General features: G+C 42.1%; 1 protein-coding gene across 2 annotated transcripts in view; it reads left to right on the forward strand.

Annotated features, from left to right (window-relative positions):
* The window catches only part of LOC106577489 (TBC1 domain family member 14), an 85,220-nt gene that overhangs the window by 62,219 nt on the left and 2,605 nt on the right, over positions 1-20,396 (forward strand). For both annotated transcript variants that reach the window (XM_014155520.2, XM_014155523.2), the window contains 8 exons: positions 7,436-7,518; positions 10,147-10,371; positions 14,586-14,669; positions 15,119-15,213; positions 16,697-16,768; positions 18,087-18,215; positions 18,519-18,628; positions 19,929-20,187. In XM_014155520.2, the coding sequence (XP_014010995.1) occupies positions 7,436-7,518; positions 10,147-10,371; positions 14,586-14,669; positions 15,119-15,213; positions 16,697-16,768; positions 18,087-18,215; positions 18,519-18,628; positions 19,929-20,187 (1,057 nt within the window). The remainder of the gene's footprint in view (positions 1-7,435; positions 7,519-10,146; positions 10,372-14,585; positions 14,670-15,118; positions 15,214-16,696; positions 16,769-18,086; positions 18,216-18,518; positions 18,629-19,928; positions 20,188-20,396) is intronic.

The raw sequence follows: 20,396 nt of genomic DNA on the forward strand, positions 1-20,396 counted from the left end.
AATTGTTTTTATTAATTCGACCATAAAAAAAAAAAGCACACAAAAAACTTGAAAAAGCCATACATGAGTAAAATCATCGAGGATAACACACAAAGTCTGGGACTTATTTCCGTTGTGATCATCTTGAGACAAGATGGCTAGGCAAGATCCAACACAGTTAAACACAGTATGGCATTGAGATAATAAAACATAAAATGAAGAAGAAGAACATCTATCTAATCATTGCAGTTACATCGTAGGGGTTATTCATATACATAGTCATCCTATTTCCCAAGTAAAAAATAGCCTTTGAATGACCAAAACATCAACCATAATATTTGTACACTATTAAAATGCTAAAAATTGAAGAAATTGTACCTTTTCGTTCGTCTCTAACTATCAGGAAGTTTTAAGGAACAGGTTGAGTGGGCGGGGGAGCTTATATTCATGAGCTTCCCTTGACTGACAGCTCTTTGAAACTCCCTTGTGGTTGTTGCCAGGTAACAAGTTACACAATCGGCCAGTTGTCATTCCGAGCCTAAATAGTTTACCTCACCCCATTTCTCAGCAAAATGCTCTCATGGTCAACAGAGCTGATCATGACTGTTGGATATCAGACAAACCGGCGCAATAAACAATTGCATTTCTATTGTTTTGTAACTAATTGCAGAACACTGTTCACTGATAGACTTCTTCACAAGAATTAGTAAAGCCAGAGTCGCCTTAGAAGCTTAGACATAAGGGAATGTACATGAAAACAGCATACTGGACAATTTATTGGTGCCTCTGTGTTAGCATTATAAATGACTATGTTCAGAATTGTATGTATTGATCAAACGTTTATTTGATCATGTAAATAGGCTAGCCTAGCCAAAATATTGATCAACATGAACGAACACTCATGAGAACTAAAAGTAAGAAATAATGGTGAGAACATTTAAAAAATGATTAGAGCCATAAGCCTAATATAGGCACCCCATTGATTCGTACAATTTGTAACACTCATCTCCCGTCCGAATGCTTGAAAAAAATATACCAAGTAACAAAATGTGATATGATATCACATAAAACTGAATTACTTAGGCTTTAGGAAATGCAACCAGCTACAGAGATTGATGGGGAGGGGAGCGGGAGAGGAGGGGCACCCATGTACCCCGGTTCAATCAAGCAGGCTTCAGTCTCCCACTTGGCTTCAGCCATCCCCAAGATTGAAGCGAGAGACAAATCCAGAAATAGGCCTTGTCAGGCCTCTCACACTGGGCAGACAGGGGTTCTGGGATGGACAGCTCACAGCGCTTCCCCATATACGGCGCTGGATCAAGGGTAACCTAGTTGAAGAGGAGATCCAGGAGCATGTCTATGTAGTCTGTACTGTTTTTGAAAAGGGAAATGTTTGTTAAATGGGTAGTGAATTTAATTTCCTTTTATTTACTGTCCTGAGTTAAGCTATCGATTTGTTTATGTAGTGATCTACTCATTCTACAATGTGTTTTCTGGTATTTATGAAGTACTCACTTTGAAATATGCAGTATTTGGTTGTGCACTTTTTGAAACTTTTCAATGTTTGTATTTGGAATATGTGTGCCTGAAATGCTCAATTGATTTGAAATGAATAATTATGACTTACAGTATGTTGAGTCTGTCTTCAAAGGCTTCACACAGGGTTCGCACAAGGGCCTTGAGGTGCTTAAAGTACTTGAATTTGGCACTCTGAAATTCAGGTACTGGAACACCTTGAAAATAAGATTTTTTCTCAAGTTGGTGCTTGAAAAGTACTTGAATTTAAATGACAAGAGAACAGAAAATGATCAAATATGTTAATATGAAAAATATTACAAAAATGTATTGGTCTTGCGAATTAATTTCCTCATGTGTTTTGCGCTCTGATTGCCAGGCGAGCTCGCTCTTTCCACCCACACTGCCACTCAGCCAGGCAAGTACAGAAGTGACTAATTAGGTGCCGTCAAACGTCACATCAATAGCTAAAATGCCGGGCAAATTTAGATTTATTTAGTTAATGTTTGTTTACCCACTTATTGCATTCCCAGTGTTGTTCAACGCTCCGAAGGCTTCTTGATCTGTGTTCCTAATATTTTTATTTTTTTACCTTTATTTAACTAGGCAAGTGAGTTAAGAACAAATTCTTATTTTCAATGACGGCCTAGGAACAGTGGGTTAACTGCCTTGTTCAGGGGCAGAACGACAGATTTGTACCTTGTCAGCTCGGGGATTCGAACTTGCAACCTTTCGGTTACTAGGCTACGCTGCCGCCCCATTCCTATCGTGCCTACCTTTGCGAACGAGTGGAATCATGAATGATTCATGTATGCTTGTTATGTTCGCCTGCTCCCTCGGATTTGCCTTGTTAGCAGCCCATTCATTCACCACTCTGTCCAATGGGAAACTCCGCCTACGACACAGGCTGAGAGGTGAAAGAAACTACCCAGACCAACTGACATTGGCCAGTGGCAGAGAGACGCCGTCGACAGTGGAAATAGTTTTAAAATAGGGTCCCCTGAGAGAATCTGTACACTTATCAAACACATGAACTTGTTTCTCTTGAAATGGGAATAGAATACAACATTTTAGAGTCAACTAAGGGCCTTTTGCACTGTCAGAATTCACTTTCATGTCATTGTGTTGGGGCAGCCTGTGTGACCAAACATTTAGTGAAATATAAAGACAATTTAAATATAAAGACAGTTTCATATTATTATCATGTACCCTGAACAAAATATAAACGCAACATGCAACAATTTCTAAGATTTTACTCAGTTACAGTTCATATAAGTACATAAGTCAACATCATCAGTACTGACCACTCCGGTATGTAGTAAATACAGTGGTTGCTCCACTAAAAGTTTTACGATTATGCTGCGGTACTTAGAGGTAATTTGTGGTCTTGTACGGTACTCTGTGTCACCACTTCGTTGCTCCAGATCAGGGCAAGGGGGAGTTGGAGCACTGATTTTATACTTTTGGGTCCTACATGGACTCTAACTGACAATAAATGGGCAACATAAACCTAAATAGAAACTGATAAAGTGTGCACGACTTCAGTATTACTTACTAAAACTGTTGTTACACCAAGGTTTTTATTATTTTATTTTGTTAGGATTATTTTGCTCTTACTGTAGTCGTGTAGCCCCACTCCCGACATGGTCATGTTGTACAGTGCCTGAGTGGTACAACAGTCTAAGACACTGCATAGCAGTACAAGCTGTGTTGCTACAGATGCTGGTTCAATACCCGTGCTGTCCTCGACTGGGAGACCCATGAGATGACTGTAGCTTTTTGGTTTCTCTCCCTCTGAAAACAGAAAATAATTCTAAATAACAAACTGGCTTTATTTATAAATTAGTAACAATGTCTCACCCCATGTTCAAGAATGGCCTTTTTCTCGCTCATTTTACGTTGTTTGAGAACAAAATAAACAAAGCGATGATGATGATTATTATTAATTTAGAATTCTATAAAAGCCCCTTGGATATTCTCACAGATATATTATTAACCCTGTTATTAGCAGGACAATGTATATTGTTCATTGCTCCCAAGTGGCGCACAATGGGATTGCCTTGCAGTTCTCCAGCTGTATCAACTGAAAGCGGTGCGAGGTTCAAGGCATGAGGGCAGGGGGCACGGGATGTGCCGCAGAACCACGTTCAGAAGACGGACCTAGCCCATGGGGAAGGGAGGAAGAGGAAAGGGGGGGGTGGACACCCACCCCGCCACACTGGGTAGCACAGAGCAACACTTTAAGGGGAGGCATTGCACTAATAATGGCGCTGACTAGGGAAACGTTCCTGCTGTTCTTAGTGCCAGTCTGCACGTTCAAACTAAAACAATGTAACTAATAATGGCATCTTTATGCTTTCGTTAATAAAATAATGACTTTTAGCAGGTAGCTGGACAATCGACTTGCCTAGAAGGAAGGTAGGGGGAGAATTCTAAGTTAGGTTGGCTGTATCACAACCGGCCATGATTGATTGCAATTTCTTTACAAATATTATTTTGGCCTTTATTCAGATTACAATCGCTCACTTTCATTTTTATGAAAACGAAATAACCTCCAAAATATAATTTGACATATTATCAAGTTGATAGCACAGCCATCACCACAGCCATCACCTACGGCACCTACATAAAGCAGAGTGACTCACTCATTCATGGCTTTGGATCAAAATAAATAAGTACCAACATTCTTTCTGCTAGTTTTTAATAAAGAAATGTTTTGGTTATCCTGATCTGGACACCATGTGCAGTATTATAATAGCCCATTATGGGCCTACAGTATATTATGGGGCTACAGTATATTTTCCATTCCATCCTAACGGAAACCCAGAGGGTTTTTTGTTTTTCTTGGAATAGAAACACCATAATATTAATCAAATTAATCCCAAACTCTAAAAGTAATACGAAATGTAGATACAAATGATTTGTGACATTGTGGTTACAATAAAGAATGTAAACAAGATCACAGCATCTTGTTTACATGCTGTGTTTTTATTTACAGTATTGATTGACAGCTGGGGGCATTTTTAAAACAGGTTTTCAAACACTTGTAGTCCAATTAGCAGGACAATATGCCTTTACCAACACCTCTCTGTATTTTGATACTTTGTGGATGGGGGCTCCGGAGTGGCTGTGGGATCCCGCAGTGCAAAATGCGTTGCTACAGATGCAGGTTCGATACCTGTGCCGGCTGCCACCGGAAGACCCATGAGGCGGCTTTTGGATTTAATTTAGAATTCTCCAATCCTCTGTATGCAATTATTGGCAGAGTTATGTCATATTTTTAGATATACTTTCGGCCTACCATAGGCGACGTGAGTCTCACTAGTGTTCAGTAATGTGCTGTTAAAAGTGATGTAGGTCTTAATTATTTAAAGAGCGTATTGAAGTTAGAAGCAATAGGATTTGAAGCAATAGCCTACAACTATTGTAGCTCCGTTTCGCGCTGCTCTGAGACAATCATGTTGACTGGTCTTGATAAATCAATGAGATTTTTATTTTCACTGAATCTCCATTTGGATATTGATTAGACTACAATTACACAATTAGGGTGTAGAAATGTTATGCTCTTAGTGTAACCTTTCATCTAACTAGGCGTGGTAGTTAAGAACAAATTCTTATTTACAAGGACAGCCTACTCATTCCTCCCCGTCGGGGAATTGAACCCCGGTCTCCCCCGTGCCTGCATGACACGGGGATTCTTTAGCTAAATAGCCAAGTACTGTAGCCTACTCCCGACCGTCACGTTGTACAGCGCCATATTTTCCGTTCCATCCTAACGAAAACCCATATTTTTTTTTTGTTCTACTTAGAATAGAAACACCATAATATTAATACAATTAATTAAGCAACATTTCTTAATCAGTCCCATATACTATGTTCGTACAAAAAAAAGGTTTTAAATTATCTAGTACAGCCGCTATTGAAGGCTATCAAATGCTTCTCAAAGATGCCCTCTGGTTGTCAAACTAGCACTAACTAGCATTAATGGTCCCAGTGGTTGGCATAGAGTTCTGCGGCACCACGCAAGCTGTGCTGCCGTACGCTGCAACTTCTAAAGGACGAACCACTAAGTAGTTCAACTCGTGTTATTGAGTAGAAGTTGTAAGGTAGTGATTTGTTGTTTTTTTTTGGGGGGGGTTGTGGCGATATACCACCATCTGATGACAACTAGAAACAATTGCATAATAGGAACTAATACAAATTGAGGATCTTTGAAAATAAATATTAATGCTTGAAAAAGTACTTGAAAGTACTTGAATTTGACTTGCCACTGTCTGTAAGACCCCTTTTCACAGCATATCCCCCACAGCATATTCTTTGCCTTCCTGCTGTGGCGGTTGCCTGGGAACCTGTGCAGACAGAGTAGATGTGTGCTGGCAGTCCTCAGACTCAATATAGGGGGTTTAGGGATGGAAGAACAAAAACCATATAGTGACTATCAAGTGTGTTACAGAAAATATTCCATTTACAAGTCAAAACAGTTACAGCCACCGTGTCAGACTCATCAAACTCTGATACTTACATTATGGTCAGCGCTCACAAGATCCCCTGATCTACTGTTAATGACAGTACAGCATCCGTCTTCAGGATTAGCTTCCTGGCAAGACCCATGGAATGTTCTTCTCAATTGATAAAGTAACTTTGCTCGAAGTGTGCACTGCACAATCGGAATTTGCCGCCTGTCCATCCGAAATGAAAAGCAGCCACTGTTCTCGGATGTCTTCGTTCTTCGGAAAATAGTGTAACGTTAAATTAACACTATGACATCCAGTTCCCTGCACAGTGTGCTTTTTCCAGTATGCTGGTAAGTAGCTTGCTTGCTTTAAGTCACAAGACAGATGAATAAGGGTTAGTTACCAGCCATGTTCTACTCGAGCAATCTTACTGTTTGTACGCAAAGCCCTGTGATGCGCATATGTGATAACAGTTTTAAGGCGTTACCACTGCTTGACTTGAGTACCGGCACCTAAAATGTTCTACTGCTTGAACTCCTGTTCCTCTTTATAGAGTATTAGGTCAAAAGTATTGTGGAGCTCCTGCACCTAAATATTAACTGTACCGGCACCCAAAATGAGCACCGGTACCTATTTTAGTCCGAGTCAAGCACTGGGCGTTTACATATTTTAATTAGTTAAAATTCTATGACGTTGCATAATGACGGAAGTAATGCCTGTCTCCTGAATCCAAACGTTTGACATTGGGGGAGGGGACCAGTAACTTTTATAATCAACTTTGTCAATTTACCAGCTACAGTAATTTCTAATACTTGGGTCAATCTACTATGAATTAGTTTAATCTAAATATCATCCAATTTGATGAAAAACATGATTTTCACTCTTCAGATACGTTTTAAGAAAAATTAGCGGAACTTAAATTGTGTACCGAGATTATTTTGTAATAATCAAACCAAAACCAAACTGACCTCAAGAAGCACTAGTCGCTCAGCACTGTTCCTTTACATACTACTCCCCCCCGAACTGCAGTGCAGCAGGACCATGTAGAGAGAACCTATTCTCCCTCTCTCTCCTTTTTCTTCTCTCCTTTTTCTGTCTCCCCTGCATCATTCTATCTTGTTTATACCAGCCTAGCCCATATGGTTTCCTAACTCTTATATGAGAGGTTGGCTAGGTACAGTTGATAGTAGAGAGAGGCTACTGAACGTTTAATGCCCCTCTCTTTCTTTACGCCACAGTAAAGAAGGTGTTTGTGGCTGTAATCCTGTAGAATATTTAGAGGTGTAAGGTGGTGTCTGCCAAAATGGTGGTAGAAGTGTGTTGTCTCTCGCTCCCTCTCGCTCTCCCTTTCCAACCCTCCCTCACTCATTTTCATTGCCTTTCTCCTCCTCTAATACCCCACCATGAATAATGCGAGGGACCAAGTTCAAACTTTACACACACTCTCACTCACCCACATTCACTCTCTGGGATGTATTGTGTTGCAGTAATCTGCCAGCCAAGCCTGCAGAGGAGGCACAGAAACACAGACAACAGTATGAGGAGATGGTGGCACAGGCGAAGAAGAGAGGTGTGTATTTATATGTATTCATCTGGATCATATCCGGCCATTTTTTATTGATATTCCCTCACCCCCATTGCTCTTAAAAATCCACTCATAGTCAAAATAAATGGAATGCATTTCTAACTTTCCTGCTTTTTAGTTTACGAAGGCAGCCAATTCTGATATTTTACCCAATTACTGGTAAAATTAGCTGATCTGATTTGTGGAAAATAATCAGAATTGGGCTGCTTGTGTAAACGCAGCCTTAGATACTTTTATCGTGAAAACTGACTGGATGGGTTCCCACTATACTGTTTTCAACCATGACATCCTTACAGATCAGCGGTCTTAAAAGGATACTACAGTATATAATGGTGACATACAGTGCATTCGGAAAGTATTCAGACCACTTCACTTTTCCACATTTTATAACGTTACAGCCTTATTCTAAAAAGGATGAAATTGTTTTTTTCCCTCATCAATCTACACACACTACCCTATAATGACAAAGCAAAAACTGGGCCACTCAAGGACATTCAGAGACTGGTCCCGAAGCCACTCCTGCGTTGTCTTGGATGTGTGCTTAGGGTCGTTGTCCTGTAGGAAGGTGAACCTTCGCCCCAGTCTGAGGTCCTGAGTGCTCTTGAGCATGTTTTCATCAAGGATCTCTCTGACTAGTCTCCCAGTCCCTGCCGCTGAAAAACATCCCCACAGCATGATGTTGCCACCACCATGCTTCACCATAGGGATGGTGCCAAGTTTCCACCAGACATGACGCTTGGCATTCAGGCCAAAGAGTTGAATCTTGGTTTCATCAGACCAGAGAATCTTTTTTCTCATGGTTTGAGAGTCATTTAGGTTCCTTCGGCAAACTCCAAGCAGACTGTCATGTGCCTGATTGGTGGAGTGCTGAAGAGATGGTTGTCCTTCTGGAAAGTTCTCCCATTTTCACAGAGGAGCTCTGGAGCTGTGTCAGAGTGACCATCGGGTTCTTAGTCACCTCCCTGACCAAGGTCCTTCTCCCCCGATTGCTCAGTTTGCCAGGTGGCCAGCTCTAGGGAGAGTCTTGGTGGTTCCAAACTTCTTCCATTTAAAAATGGAGGCTACTGTGTTATTGGGGACCATCAATGCTGCAGAAATGTTTTGGTACCTTTCCCAGAAAATTTTGAAAAACCTTTTTATTAAGGGGTGTTGTGTGTAGATTGATGAAGGGGGAAAATCTATTTTAGAATAAGGCTGTAATGTAACAAAGTGGAAAAAAGGAAGGGGTCTGAATACGCTTAGGTTGGCGTCATTACAACTCATTTTTGAACCACTCCACAAATTTCTTGTTAACAAACTATAGTTTTGGCAAGTCGGTTAGGACATCTACTTTATGCATGACACAAGTAATTTTTCCAACAATTGTTTAGACAGATTATTTCACTTATCATTCCTTCACTGTATCACAATTCCAGTGGATCAGAAGTTTACAATACAGTAAGTTGAATGTGCCTTTTAAACAGCTTGGAAAATTCCAGAAATTGATGTCATGGCTTTAGAAGCTTCTGATAGGCTAATTGACATCATTTGAGTCAATTGGGGGTGTACCTGTGGATGTATTTGAGGCCTACCTTCAAACTGAGTGCCTCTGCTTGACATCATGGGAAAATCAAAAGAAATCAGCCAAGACCTCAGAATAAAATTGTCTGGCTCATCCTTGGGAGCAATTTACAAACTCCTGAAGGTACCATGTTAATCTGTATAAACAATAGTACGCAAGTATAAACACCATGGGACCACACAGCCGTCATACCGCTCAGGAAGGAGACGCGTGCTGTCTCCTAGAGATGAACGTACTTTGGTGCGAAAAGTGCAAATCAATCCCAGAACAACCGCAAAGGACCTTGTGAAGATGCTGGAGGAAACAGGTACAAAATTATCTATATCTACAGTAAAACGAGTCCTATATCGACATAACCTGAAAGGCCGCTCAGCAAGGAAGAAGCCACTTCTCCAAAACCGCCATAAAAAATCCAGACTACGGTTTGCAACTGCACATGGGGACAAAGATCGTATTTTTTTGGAGAAATGTCCTCTGGTCTGATGAAACAAATTTAGAACTGTTTGGCCATAATGACCATCGTTATGTTTGGAGGAAAACGGGGAGGCTTGCAAGCCGAAGACACCATCCCAACCGTGAAGCATGGTGTGGCAGCATCATGTTGTGGGGGTGCTTTGCTGCAGGAGGGACTGGTGCATTTCACAAAATATATGGTATCATGAGGAAGGAAAGTTATGTGGATATATTGAAGCAACATCTCAAGACATCAGTAAGGAAGTTAAAGCTTGGTCACAAATGGGTCTTCCAAATGGACAATGACCCCAAGCATACTTCCGAAGTTGTGGCAAAATTTGTGTATCTAAACTTCCGACTTCAACTGTATATAGTAATATTATAATTAGAATGTATAATATAAAGCCATTTAGCTGATGTACTTATCCAAAGTGACTTGCTGTCATGCGTACAATTTTTTTTTAACATATGGATGGTCCCGGGAATCAGACCAATTATCCTGCCGTTGCAAGCACCATGCTGTACCAATTGAGCTACAGACGACCACAGGTTTCTATTATGTTGTTGTCTAACACTCTCTCTCTTCCCTCCCTCTGTAGAGCTCAAGGAGGCCCAGAAAAGGAGGAAGCAACTGGAGGACAGGTGCAAGCTGGAGGAGAGCATCGGCAACGCCGCCCAGACCTGGAACCAGGAGATTCTGCCCAATTGGAGTGCCATGTGTACGTCTCGGCGGGTCAGGGAGCTCTGGTGGCAGGGCGTGCCCCCAAGCGTCAGGGGCAAGGTCTGGAGCCTGGCGGTGGGCAACGAGCTCAACATCACCCACGGTACGACACACCTCTCACTGTAGGCCTGAGAGAGACTGCACTGAATTATACACACATCACATCCCGGGGGGGTGCGTGCGTGCGTGAAGTAAGGAGAGGACTTATAATACTGTAAATATCTAAGGGTGAGATGCAGGACTAAGGCACTGCATCTCAGTGTTAGAGGCGTCACAACAGACACCCTGGTTGAATCCAGGCTGTTTCATAAACCGGCCATGATTGGGAGTAAACATAGGGCGGCGCACAATTGGCCCAGCATTGTCCGGGTTTGGCCGGTGTAGGCCGTCATTGTGAATAAGAATTTGTTCTTAACTTAATCGGGGTAGGGGGCAGTATTTTCACGTCCGGATGAAAAGCGTTCCCAGAGTAAACTGCCTGCTTCTCAAGCCCAAAAGCTAGAATATGCATATAATTAGTAGATTTGGATAGAAAACACTGACTTTTCTAATACTGTTTGAATGGTGTCTGTGAGTATAACAGAACTCATATGGCAGGCAAAAACCTGAGAGATATCCAACCAGGAAGTGTGGAAATCTGAGGTTTGTAGTTTTTCAAGTGATTGCCTATCCAATATACAGTGTCTATGGGGTCATATTGCACTTCCTAAGGCTTCCACTAGATGTCAACAGTCTTTAGAATGTTGTTTCAGGCTTCTACTGTGAATGGGGGGAGAATAAGAGCTGATTGAGTCAGGTGTCTGGCCGTCGGCCATTATTTTAGTTACGCGCGCGGCCATGAACACGAGCTCAGTTCTCTTTCCTTTATGAAGACAAAGGAATTGTCCGGTTGGAATATTTTTGAAGATTTATGATAAAAACATCCTAAAGATTGATTCTACGCATCGTTTGACATGTTTCTACAAACTGTAATAGAACTTTTTAGACTTTTCGTCTGGACTTTAGTGCGCGCGCCTTCTGCATTTGGAATAGTGAACCTAACACGCAAACAAAATGGAGGTATTTGGACATAAAGATGAACTTTTTCGAACAAAACCTGTATTTATTGTGGAACTGGGATTCCTGGGAGTGCATTCCGATGAAGATCATCAAAGGTAAGTGAATATTTATAATGCTATTTCTGACTTCTGTTGACTCCACAACATGGCGGGTATCTGTATGGCTTGTTTTGGTGTCTGAGCGCTGTACTCAGATTATTTCAAAGTGTGCTTTCGCCGTAAAGCTTTTTTGAAATCTGACACAGCAGTTGCATTAAGGAGAAGTATATCTTTAATTCTATGCATAACAGTTGTATATTTTATCAATGTTTATGATGAGTATTTCTGTAAATTGATGGAGGCAAAACATTTCTGAACATTACACGCCAATGTAAAATGGTTTTTTTGGATATAAATATGAACTTTATCGAGCAAAACATACATGTATTGTGTAACATGAAGTCCTATGAGTGCCATCTGATGAAGATCATCAAAGGTTAGTGATTCATTTTAGCTGTATTTCTGGTTTTTGTGACGCCTCTCCTTGCTTGGAAAATGGTTGTGTGGTTTTTCTTGTCTAGGTGCTGTCCTAACATAATCTAATGCTATGCTTTCGCCGTAAAGCCTTTTTGAAATCAGACACTGTGGTTGGATTAATGAGAAGTGTAGCTTTAAAATGGTGTATAATACCTGTATGTGTGAGAAATTTGAATTATGAGATTTGTTGTTTTGATTTTGGCGCTCTGCTATTTCACTATATATTTTTTTTTTTTTTTTATTATTATTTTTAAAACGCAAAACTTTAAAACTGCAACTTTTTCTCTCAGCTGCAAGGCTAAATTTGTAGAATTGCAGGAACTTGACCTTTAAAAAATGCAAACATTTCTCTACATCGCCAAGATGGGGGGCCTCTAAAATGTTTTCTAAAATTCAGCGCAGCGCTAAACCAAGAGCCATTGATCTACATTGTCGTGACGTTGTATTAGTTAATGTGACGATTGTTGCTCATCGAATGATTATAGGTTTCTAACTGCGTGATTAAATGAATCAAGCAATTATTAACTCATTAACCTGGGGCACCATGGGAAAATTTGTTTTGAGTTTCTATTTCCCAAATGAACTCAAAGAATATCAGAATATCGATTTTACAACAGTCGCTAATTAATCCATTTCCTCTACAGTCTCATTCTGAACGTTGCATAATCCGGGAATCTGCACAAACCCGGGTCCCACCAATGAGTTCGTACCACACCAATTTTAGTTGATTATTTATTTGCTAGAAAGCTAAAATGAAGATACACAGTCTAGGCTATTGATTAGAACTTAGTGTAACGGCCAACACACTATGGCGCGTGTTACCCAAAATGGGGATTTAAAAGAGAGAGAAAAAGAGAAAGTACATGAGAGAAATATGCATTTGTCAGCTATGCTTATTTTAACCCTAGCCTTGCCCCGAACTGCTGCTCTTATGGGTCAGAATATAATGATGTAATTACGTGTTGGAGGTCTCAGATGGGAAGCTTCGCCTGGGTTGTTTAGGCTTCTCAATGATGCACTTCTCCGGCGCAACTCTCTGGTTGTCCTCACGATGTCAGTGTCCTTTTGGCTTAGTGGTCTGATTCCTCGCCCTTGCTCTGGAAGCGGTCTTCTGAGGACAGACAACTCTGTAGCTCAGAGCTCACAGCGTAGGTATAAAACAGTGTAGATACCACGATTCGATGGAGAATGGAGGCTAGGTGGTCCGGCTTGAATTCACCCGCTTAGACACAGCTACTCATCTGTAGCATGGGTAGAAAAAATTGTTATTTGTCTTCAACCTTGTTTTGGGTTCGTTGACTATTCAGACCATGGCTGCAGCTCAGGTCACTTAGTCTATGTTAATTCTTAACTCACATGTCTTATACCCTCGGGTCAGAAGTGGGCGTAACTGCCTTTAGGGCAATTCTCTGGGCGTACCAAGTTAAGAGGCAAGGTCTAGATTTAACTCCAATCCAATTTTAGACAACTAACATCACATTTTATCTTTACCAAAACATTCTCTTTGATTCGAACATTTTTCACACAACGTACAATGTATAAACATATACTAGGGAAACTCTTAAAGTTACAAGGTTTCTGTAATAACATCGTCCTTTAACCTTTAATAACCAGACAAAAATGACATTAATTTTCATATTCCATCTATCGTCTTGACCACCATTGTGGCTGACGGAAACCATTGTTCCAAAGTCCCTTTAATGCATGTTTAATGTTCTGAGGCTGGTTCTCCATAGTGAGAGGACAAAGGAATTTTGTCGGTTGCCTAAGATTTACCATGGGCGTGAGGGGTCATAAAACCCCCACATCTTTCTATCCCTTGAGATCCCTAACCCTCTGGTGGGGATGAAATCTCTCTGCAGGATTGTGGTCATTGGTAACCTGAGCCGAGCAGGACAGTCATGATAACATGTATATCTCAATACAATATGAATGCATTCATCTATTGCTCTGGCAAATAATCAGAGGTGTAGTACAGATTCAGAAACTCTCAGAGGACAATGGAAGTTAGTAGGAAAGCTTATTTATTGTGTACAAACCAACAAGTTTTGACTCTTGGCCTTCACCAGAGTTCTACAGAAAGAAAAAATAATGAGGATTTCAATCCGAAGTGTCCATCTGAGTTTCTCGCCGCTGTTCCACAGTCTCTTTATCTACCCATGGTCGTGTGGGCGACGCATAGCTAGTGCTAGGTAGGGTTCATAATACAGAGATATTGTAAAGTCTCTTGTTCTTCCATAAAGACCCGAATACCAGTATACCAACTTTGCTAACTTCATCACAAGGTGATTCAGGGTTGTGAATGAGGCATGGGCTGTGTCCAAAATGCACCCAATTCCCTATATGGTGCCATAGTCTATTATGTAGAAATATCTCATTACACAGATTCAATTACTCCTCACTAGAGGACAACGCCAGGTCTAGGAGAAGGCCAATAGATAAGCACAGCACCATTGAGACACTGCATAGGTCTTTGATAATGGAGAGAAGACCTTGAGAATGTATTCAGGCTTGATGTGCTGCAGCAGAAGGCTTTTCATAGGATTACTGGCGTAGTCCCTGTCTGTGATTTACGCCAATGTTAATTGGCGCAAGGGCAGTTCAAGGGCAGGTTTTATTTTGTGTGTGTGTGTGTGTGTGTGTGTGTGTGTGTGTGTGTGTGTGTGTGTGTGTGTGTGTGTGTGTGTGTGTGTGTGTGTGCAATAACAGGCGTAAAGTTGTGATGTATTCTATTTGTCCACAGAGCTGTTTAACATCTGTCTGGCCAGGGCAAGGGAGAAGTGGAAATCTATGCCTACTGCGCCACCCACTGAACCAGAGACTGAAGGTAGTGATTGATTGATTTATTGGGAGTACAAGGTAGAGAAAGAAAAATATACTACTTTCATTTCTTTATCCCCTTTTTCTAAAGTGCTATTGGAGAAAGTTTGACCTGTCTTACAAATGGTGGAGGATTTCAATCTGACTCACATTGATTCTAAATATAGCCTCCAGAAGGTTACAGAACATGAGAGTTGGCTAAAAGAAACGTGTGATTGTTGAATCATTCAATGTGTTTCTAACATGTTCTTCTATCCTCCATGTCTGTCTGTCTGTCTGTCTGTCTGTCTGTCTGTCTGTCTGTCTGTCTGTCTGTCTGTCTGTCTGTCTGTCTGTCTGTCTGTCTGTCTGTCTGTCTGTCTGTCTGTCTGTCTGTCTGTCTGTCTGTCTGTCTGTCTGTCTGTCTGTCTGTGTGTCTGTGTGTCTGTGTGTCTGTGTGTCTGTGTGTCTGTGTAGATGCCGGTTTGTCCCTGGCGGACAGAGAGGCCAGCCTGGAGCTGATTAAACTGGACATCTCCAGAACCTTCCCACACCTCTGTATCTTCCAACAGGTCAGTGGCAGAACAACAACCACAACTGTTTATTTAATAATAAGATATGAACTCTATAGATGATCACTTTATTCAGTAGATTAAATGAAATTAATTGGTGTGTATGTGTTGTCGGTATGCGTGTGCGTATGTAGTGTAAGTGGGAGTGTCTGTATATATAGTATTGTGAGTGTGCATAGAGTCAGTGCAAGATGGGGTCAGTGCAGATAGTCCGGGTAACCGTTAATTAACTATTTAGCTCGGGGGTAGAAGCTGTCTTGAAGCCTGTTGGTCAAAGAGCTGATGCTCATGTACTGTTTGCCAGACGGAAGCAGATTGAGCAGTATGGGTTGGGTGGCTGGAGTCTTTGGCAATTTTTAGGCCCTTTCTCTGACACCACCTGATATAGAGGTCCTGGATGGCAGGGAGCTCGGCTCCAATGATGTACTGGGCCGTCGGCATCACCCTCTGTAGTGCTTTGCGGTCATTGTTGGTGCATTTGCCATACCAAGCGATGATGCAGCCAGTCAAGCTGCTCACAAATGGTGCAGCTGCCAAATCTTTTCAGCCACCTGAGGGGGAGGAGACACTTGTGCGCTCTTCACGACTGTGTGGGTGTGTGTGGACCATAATTCCTTAGTGATGTGGGCGCCAAGGAACTCCACTACAGCCCCGTTTATGTGGATCGGGGCATGCTCTGCCCTCTTTAACCTGTCTTACTGATGTTGAGAGAGGTAGAGAGAGAGAGAATGGAACCACACTGCCATATCTCTGACCAACTCCCTGTAGGTTTTCTCATCGCTGTCTGTGATCAGTCCTACCACCGTTGTCGTCAAAACTTGTTGGAGTCGTGCGGGGCCACGCTGTCGTGGGTGAACTGGGAGTACAGGAGGGGACTAAGCACACACCCTTGAGGGGCCCCTGTGTTGATGGTCAGCGTAGCACAGGTGTTGTTGCCTACCCTCACCACCTTGGGTCGTCCAGTCAGGCGAGTCCATGATCCAGTTACAGAGGGAGGTGTTCAGTCCTAGGGTCCCCAGCTTGGTGATGAGCTTGGAGGGGACTATGGTGTTGAACGCTGAGCTGTAGTCAATGAACAGCATTCTCAGTTATTTCCCCTCTTGTCCAGGTGGGAGAGCGCGGTGTGAAGTGCAATTGAAATAGCACCATATGTGGATCTCTTGGGGCTCTATGTGAATTGGGATGAGTCTAGGGTGTCTGGGATGATGGTGTTGATGTGTGTCATGACCAGCCTTTCAAAGCAGTTCATAATTACAGATGTGGGTGATACAAGGTGATAGTCATTTAGACAGGTTACCTTGGAGCTCTTGGGAACAGGGACGATGGTGGTCCGCTTGAAACATGTTGGGATTACAAACTGGGACAAGGCGAGATTGAAAATGTCAGTGAAGACACCATAGTATTCCTTCTGTTGTTTTCAATGGTAGTTAGCAGATAGTCTAAAATAATTTAAGGTGTTAAAATTCCTCCTGTGTTTGGACAGGGAGGTCCATACTACGACATGCTGCACAGCATCCTGGGAGCATACACCTGCTATAGGCCAGACGTTGGCTACGTAAGTACACACACTTTGAGAACCTCATTGGTCTACGTCTGTGCCTTTGTGTGTATGCGAAGTGTCTCAGTATTTAATGCCTTTTCGTCAGAAGCACAAGGGCCCCCACACAATAAGGGCTTAATCAGAAACCATTCCTTCTATCTCAGTCCTATTGTGTAAGGTCATAGAAAAGCACTGTATCTTAGGCTATGAACAAAGTGGCAGTGAGTCATACGTTAGCCTAGGGGTTTGTCCCAAATGGTACCTTATTCCCTATATAGTGCACTGCTTTTAACTGGAGCCATATGGCCCCTGGTCAAAGGTAGTGCACTATATAGGGAGCAGGTTGATATTTGGGGGACAGCCTCGCTCTGCTCTACGTAACAGCCAGTATATGTAGAGTCTGAGAGAGCAGCAGCAGGCCTCCATCGCAAGATTAGTCAAACCTTTGAGATATTTGCACACCCCACCTGGCCCTTTCGCTCTGTGTATGTTCATGTGCTTACATCTGTGTATTCCAATGCAGCACTGACCTAACTGTTTTGATCTCTTTTGGTTGCATTCCTCATCATGCTCTCGGAACCTTCCACACATTAGAACTATCAGATTAACTAAGCCCACTTTTCAGCTCGTTTGTTATTGCCTTTGAGTCTAATGAAATTAGTTGACAGTATGTGGTAAAAGCCTCTAAGTCAGTATACCCTACTAGACATTTTTACTGTGGCTGCACCACACCCATGCTGAGAAACAGCACACTGTGTGTTTACAGAGAAATGTATCTCGACTTCTGGAGAAGTATTATATAACGTAAGATCAATGAGTTCGCCTCTGGCCTAAGTATTCTGAAATAACTTTGAAATGGACATGGTCAACAACCAAAAACGAATATGTTTAGTTTTCTTAATGAACCAGAAAATCAACAGTTATTTCTGGTTGTTTCTGAAAGTTAGCTGGCTAACTCATTGATCTTTTCTTTGTAAAATACAGCTCTGGACTGACCCCATATGTCAGGCCTTAGGATAGATTGAAGGCCTCTGGATAGATGGAGAGTTCAGGTTAAGTGTTATATAATCTCCTTTTCCACTTCTCATTATGACTAGTCCTCGTAATAAGGCTCCTAACACCAGTCATGAACACCACCACTAACACTTAACATAAAATGTCACTAACACCACCCCACTACTATAACCGTCAACATCGCTAACACACTATCTCGTGTGTTCATTTTTGAGTACACAGTACTGAGATGCAGTATATCAACATAGCTACAGCAATGTAGCACTACTAACATACACTTAACGTAGTCACTAACACCTGTTCCTCCCTGGGGGTTCAGGTGCAGGGCATGTCGTTCATCGCGGCGGTGCTGATCCTCAACCTGGACACGCCGGACGCCTTCATAGCTTTCGCCAACCTGCTGAACAAGCCCTGTCAGATGGCCTTCTTCAGAGTGGACCACAGCCTTGTGAGTACAGTTTAGTCACACACACACACACACACACACACACACACACACACACACACACACACACACACACACACACACGCAGTTAGTTAGTTAGTTGAATTTGGCGTTTGTGCTGGGCTGGAACAAAAGCCTGCACACCCTGTTAGCACTGATTTGTACAATACACCACTGCAATCATAGCACTTAGCACCCTGTTGGCAACTGTATCGACGTTATTACATTTGTCTGAGTCATAGTCCACATAGCCCGGCTCTAGGAGCTATCTGACTCGGTTGTTTCTTCTTGCTTCTACCTCCTCAGATGTTGAAGTACTTTGCAGCATTTGAAGTGTTCTTTGAAGAAAACCTACCAAAGCTGTTTGTACATTTCAAGGAAAACAACTTGACCCCCGATATTTATTTAATTGACTGGTAAGTCAGACCCCCATCTTTTTCTCTCTTAATCCTATTGCTCATGTAAAATATGTGTATAATCTGTATTTTTGTGCCACATAAATGAAATGAAAGATCACCTACTATTTACGAATATGAAAAAAGATATGATTAAAAGATGGACACGTTTTTTTCTGGGTGTAATTTTTGCCCTTTAGAATGTGTTATTGTGTACTGAGAAGACCGGACGTGTTTAGAATGTGTTATTGTGTACTGAGAAGACCGGACGTGTTTAGAATGTGTTATTGTGTACTGAGAAGACCGGACGTGTTTAGAATGTGTTATTGTGTACTGAGAAGACCGGACGTGTTTAGAATGTGTTATTGTGTACTGAGAAGACCGGACGTGTTTAGAATGTGTTATTGTGTACTGAGAAGACCGGACGTGTTTAGAATGTGTTATTGTGTACTGAGAAGACCGGACATGTTTAGAATGTGTTATTGTGTACTGAGAAGACCGGACGTGTTTAGAATGTGTTATTGTGTACTGAGAAGACCGGACATGTTTAGAATGTGTTATTGTGTACTGAGAAGACCGGACGTGTTTAGAATGTGTTATTGTGTACTGAGAAGACCGGACGTGTTTAGAATGTGTTATTGTGTACTGAGAAGACCGGACGTGTTTAGAATGTGTTATTGTGTACTGAGAAGACCGGACGTGTTTAGAATGTGTTATTGTGTACTGAGAAGACTGGACGTGTTTAGAATGTGTTATTGTGTACTGAGAAGACCGGACGTGTTTAGAATGTGTTATTGTGTACTGAGAAGACCGGACGTGTGAGTGGCTTTACCGGTGGTCTCCTCTCCCACCCAGTGCTCTCACCACACAGCTGCCAGTTTTCACATCACTTACTTATACACTGATTAAGAGATGAGGGGGAGGTGGAAGTCAAGAGAGGAAGCCCTGCACATAAGCTATTGGACCATGTCAATAAATAAAAACAAAAGCACCCCAGGAAAATACATTTAATCTGTAGATAGTTTGGGAATTTGCTGATTTACAAAGCCTTATCTGTTCAAATGCCATTGTCCTTATCTGCATTCTCTTTCTCACTCTCTCTTGCTCATTGTTCTATTTTTGTGCATTGGACTGTGTGTGGTTTTGTGCTCGTTAGTGTGTGCTTGGTGTGTTTGCGTCCATGTCTCGATGGACTACTCACGCCTGTGAATGTGTTTGTGTGAAAATAACGTCAGGCCTCTGTCTTTATGATACCTTTTGTACCTCAATGCTTCAATATGGAAAGTGTAACCAAATAAAGTATCTCTATATCTATTTATAGGATCTTCACCCTGTACAGTAAGTCGCTGCCTTTGGACCTGGCGTGTCGGGTGTGGGACGTGTTCTGTCGCGACGGTGACGAGTTCCTGTTCCGGGTGGCCCTGGGCATCCTGCGCCTATACGAAGACGTGTTGACCCGCATGGACTTCATCCACAACGCCCAGTTCCTCACCCGCCTGCCCGACCACATCTCCCCCGACCAGCTCTTCTCACACATCCACGCCATCCACATGACAAGCAAGAACAGGAAATGGGGGCAGGTGAGATGACACACAGACGTGGACATTCTGGTTTTCCTCGGTTTTTGTTTTTAGGAGGGATGTGCTAAGAAGCCTTCTGAGGCAGCTGACTTCAAAATAGTATCTTGAAAATAGACATTCTTTCAGGTGCGGCGCAACAGAGTTAGGAATGTGGGGGAAGGGACACTTATGTCAACTCTAGGTTTGTGCTTTGTTGGTTAGCACCACTG

The sequence above is a fragment of the Salmo salar genome, chromosome ssa18, assembly GCF_905237065.1.
Source record: "Salmo salar chromosome ssa18, Ssal_v3.1, whole genome shotgun sequence".
NCBI classification, from domain to species: domain Eukaryota; kingdom Metazoa; phylum Chordata; class Actinopteri; order Salmoniformes; family Salmonidae; genus Salmo; species Salmo salar.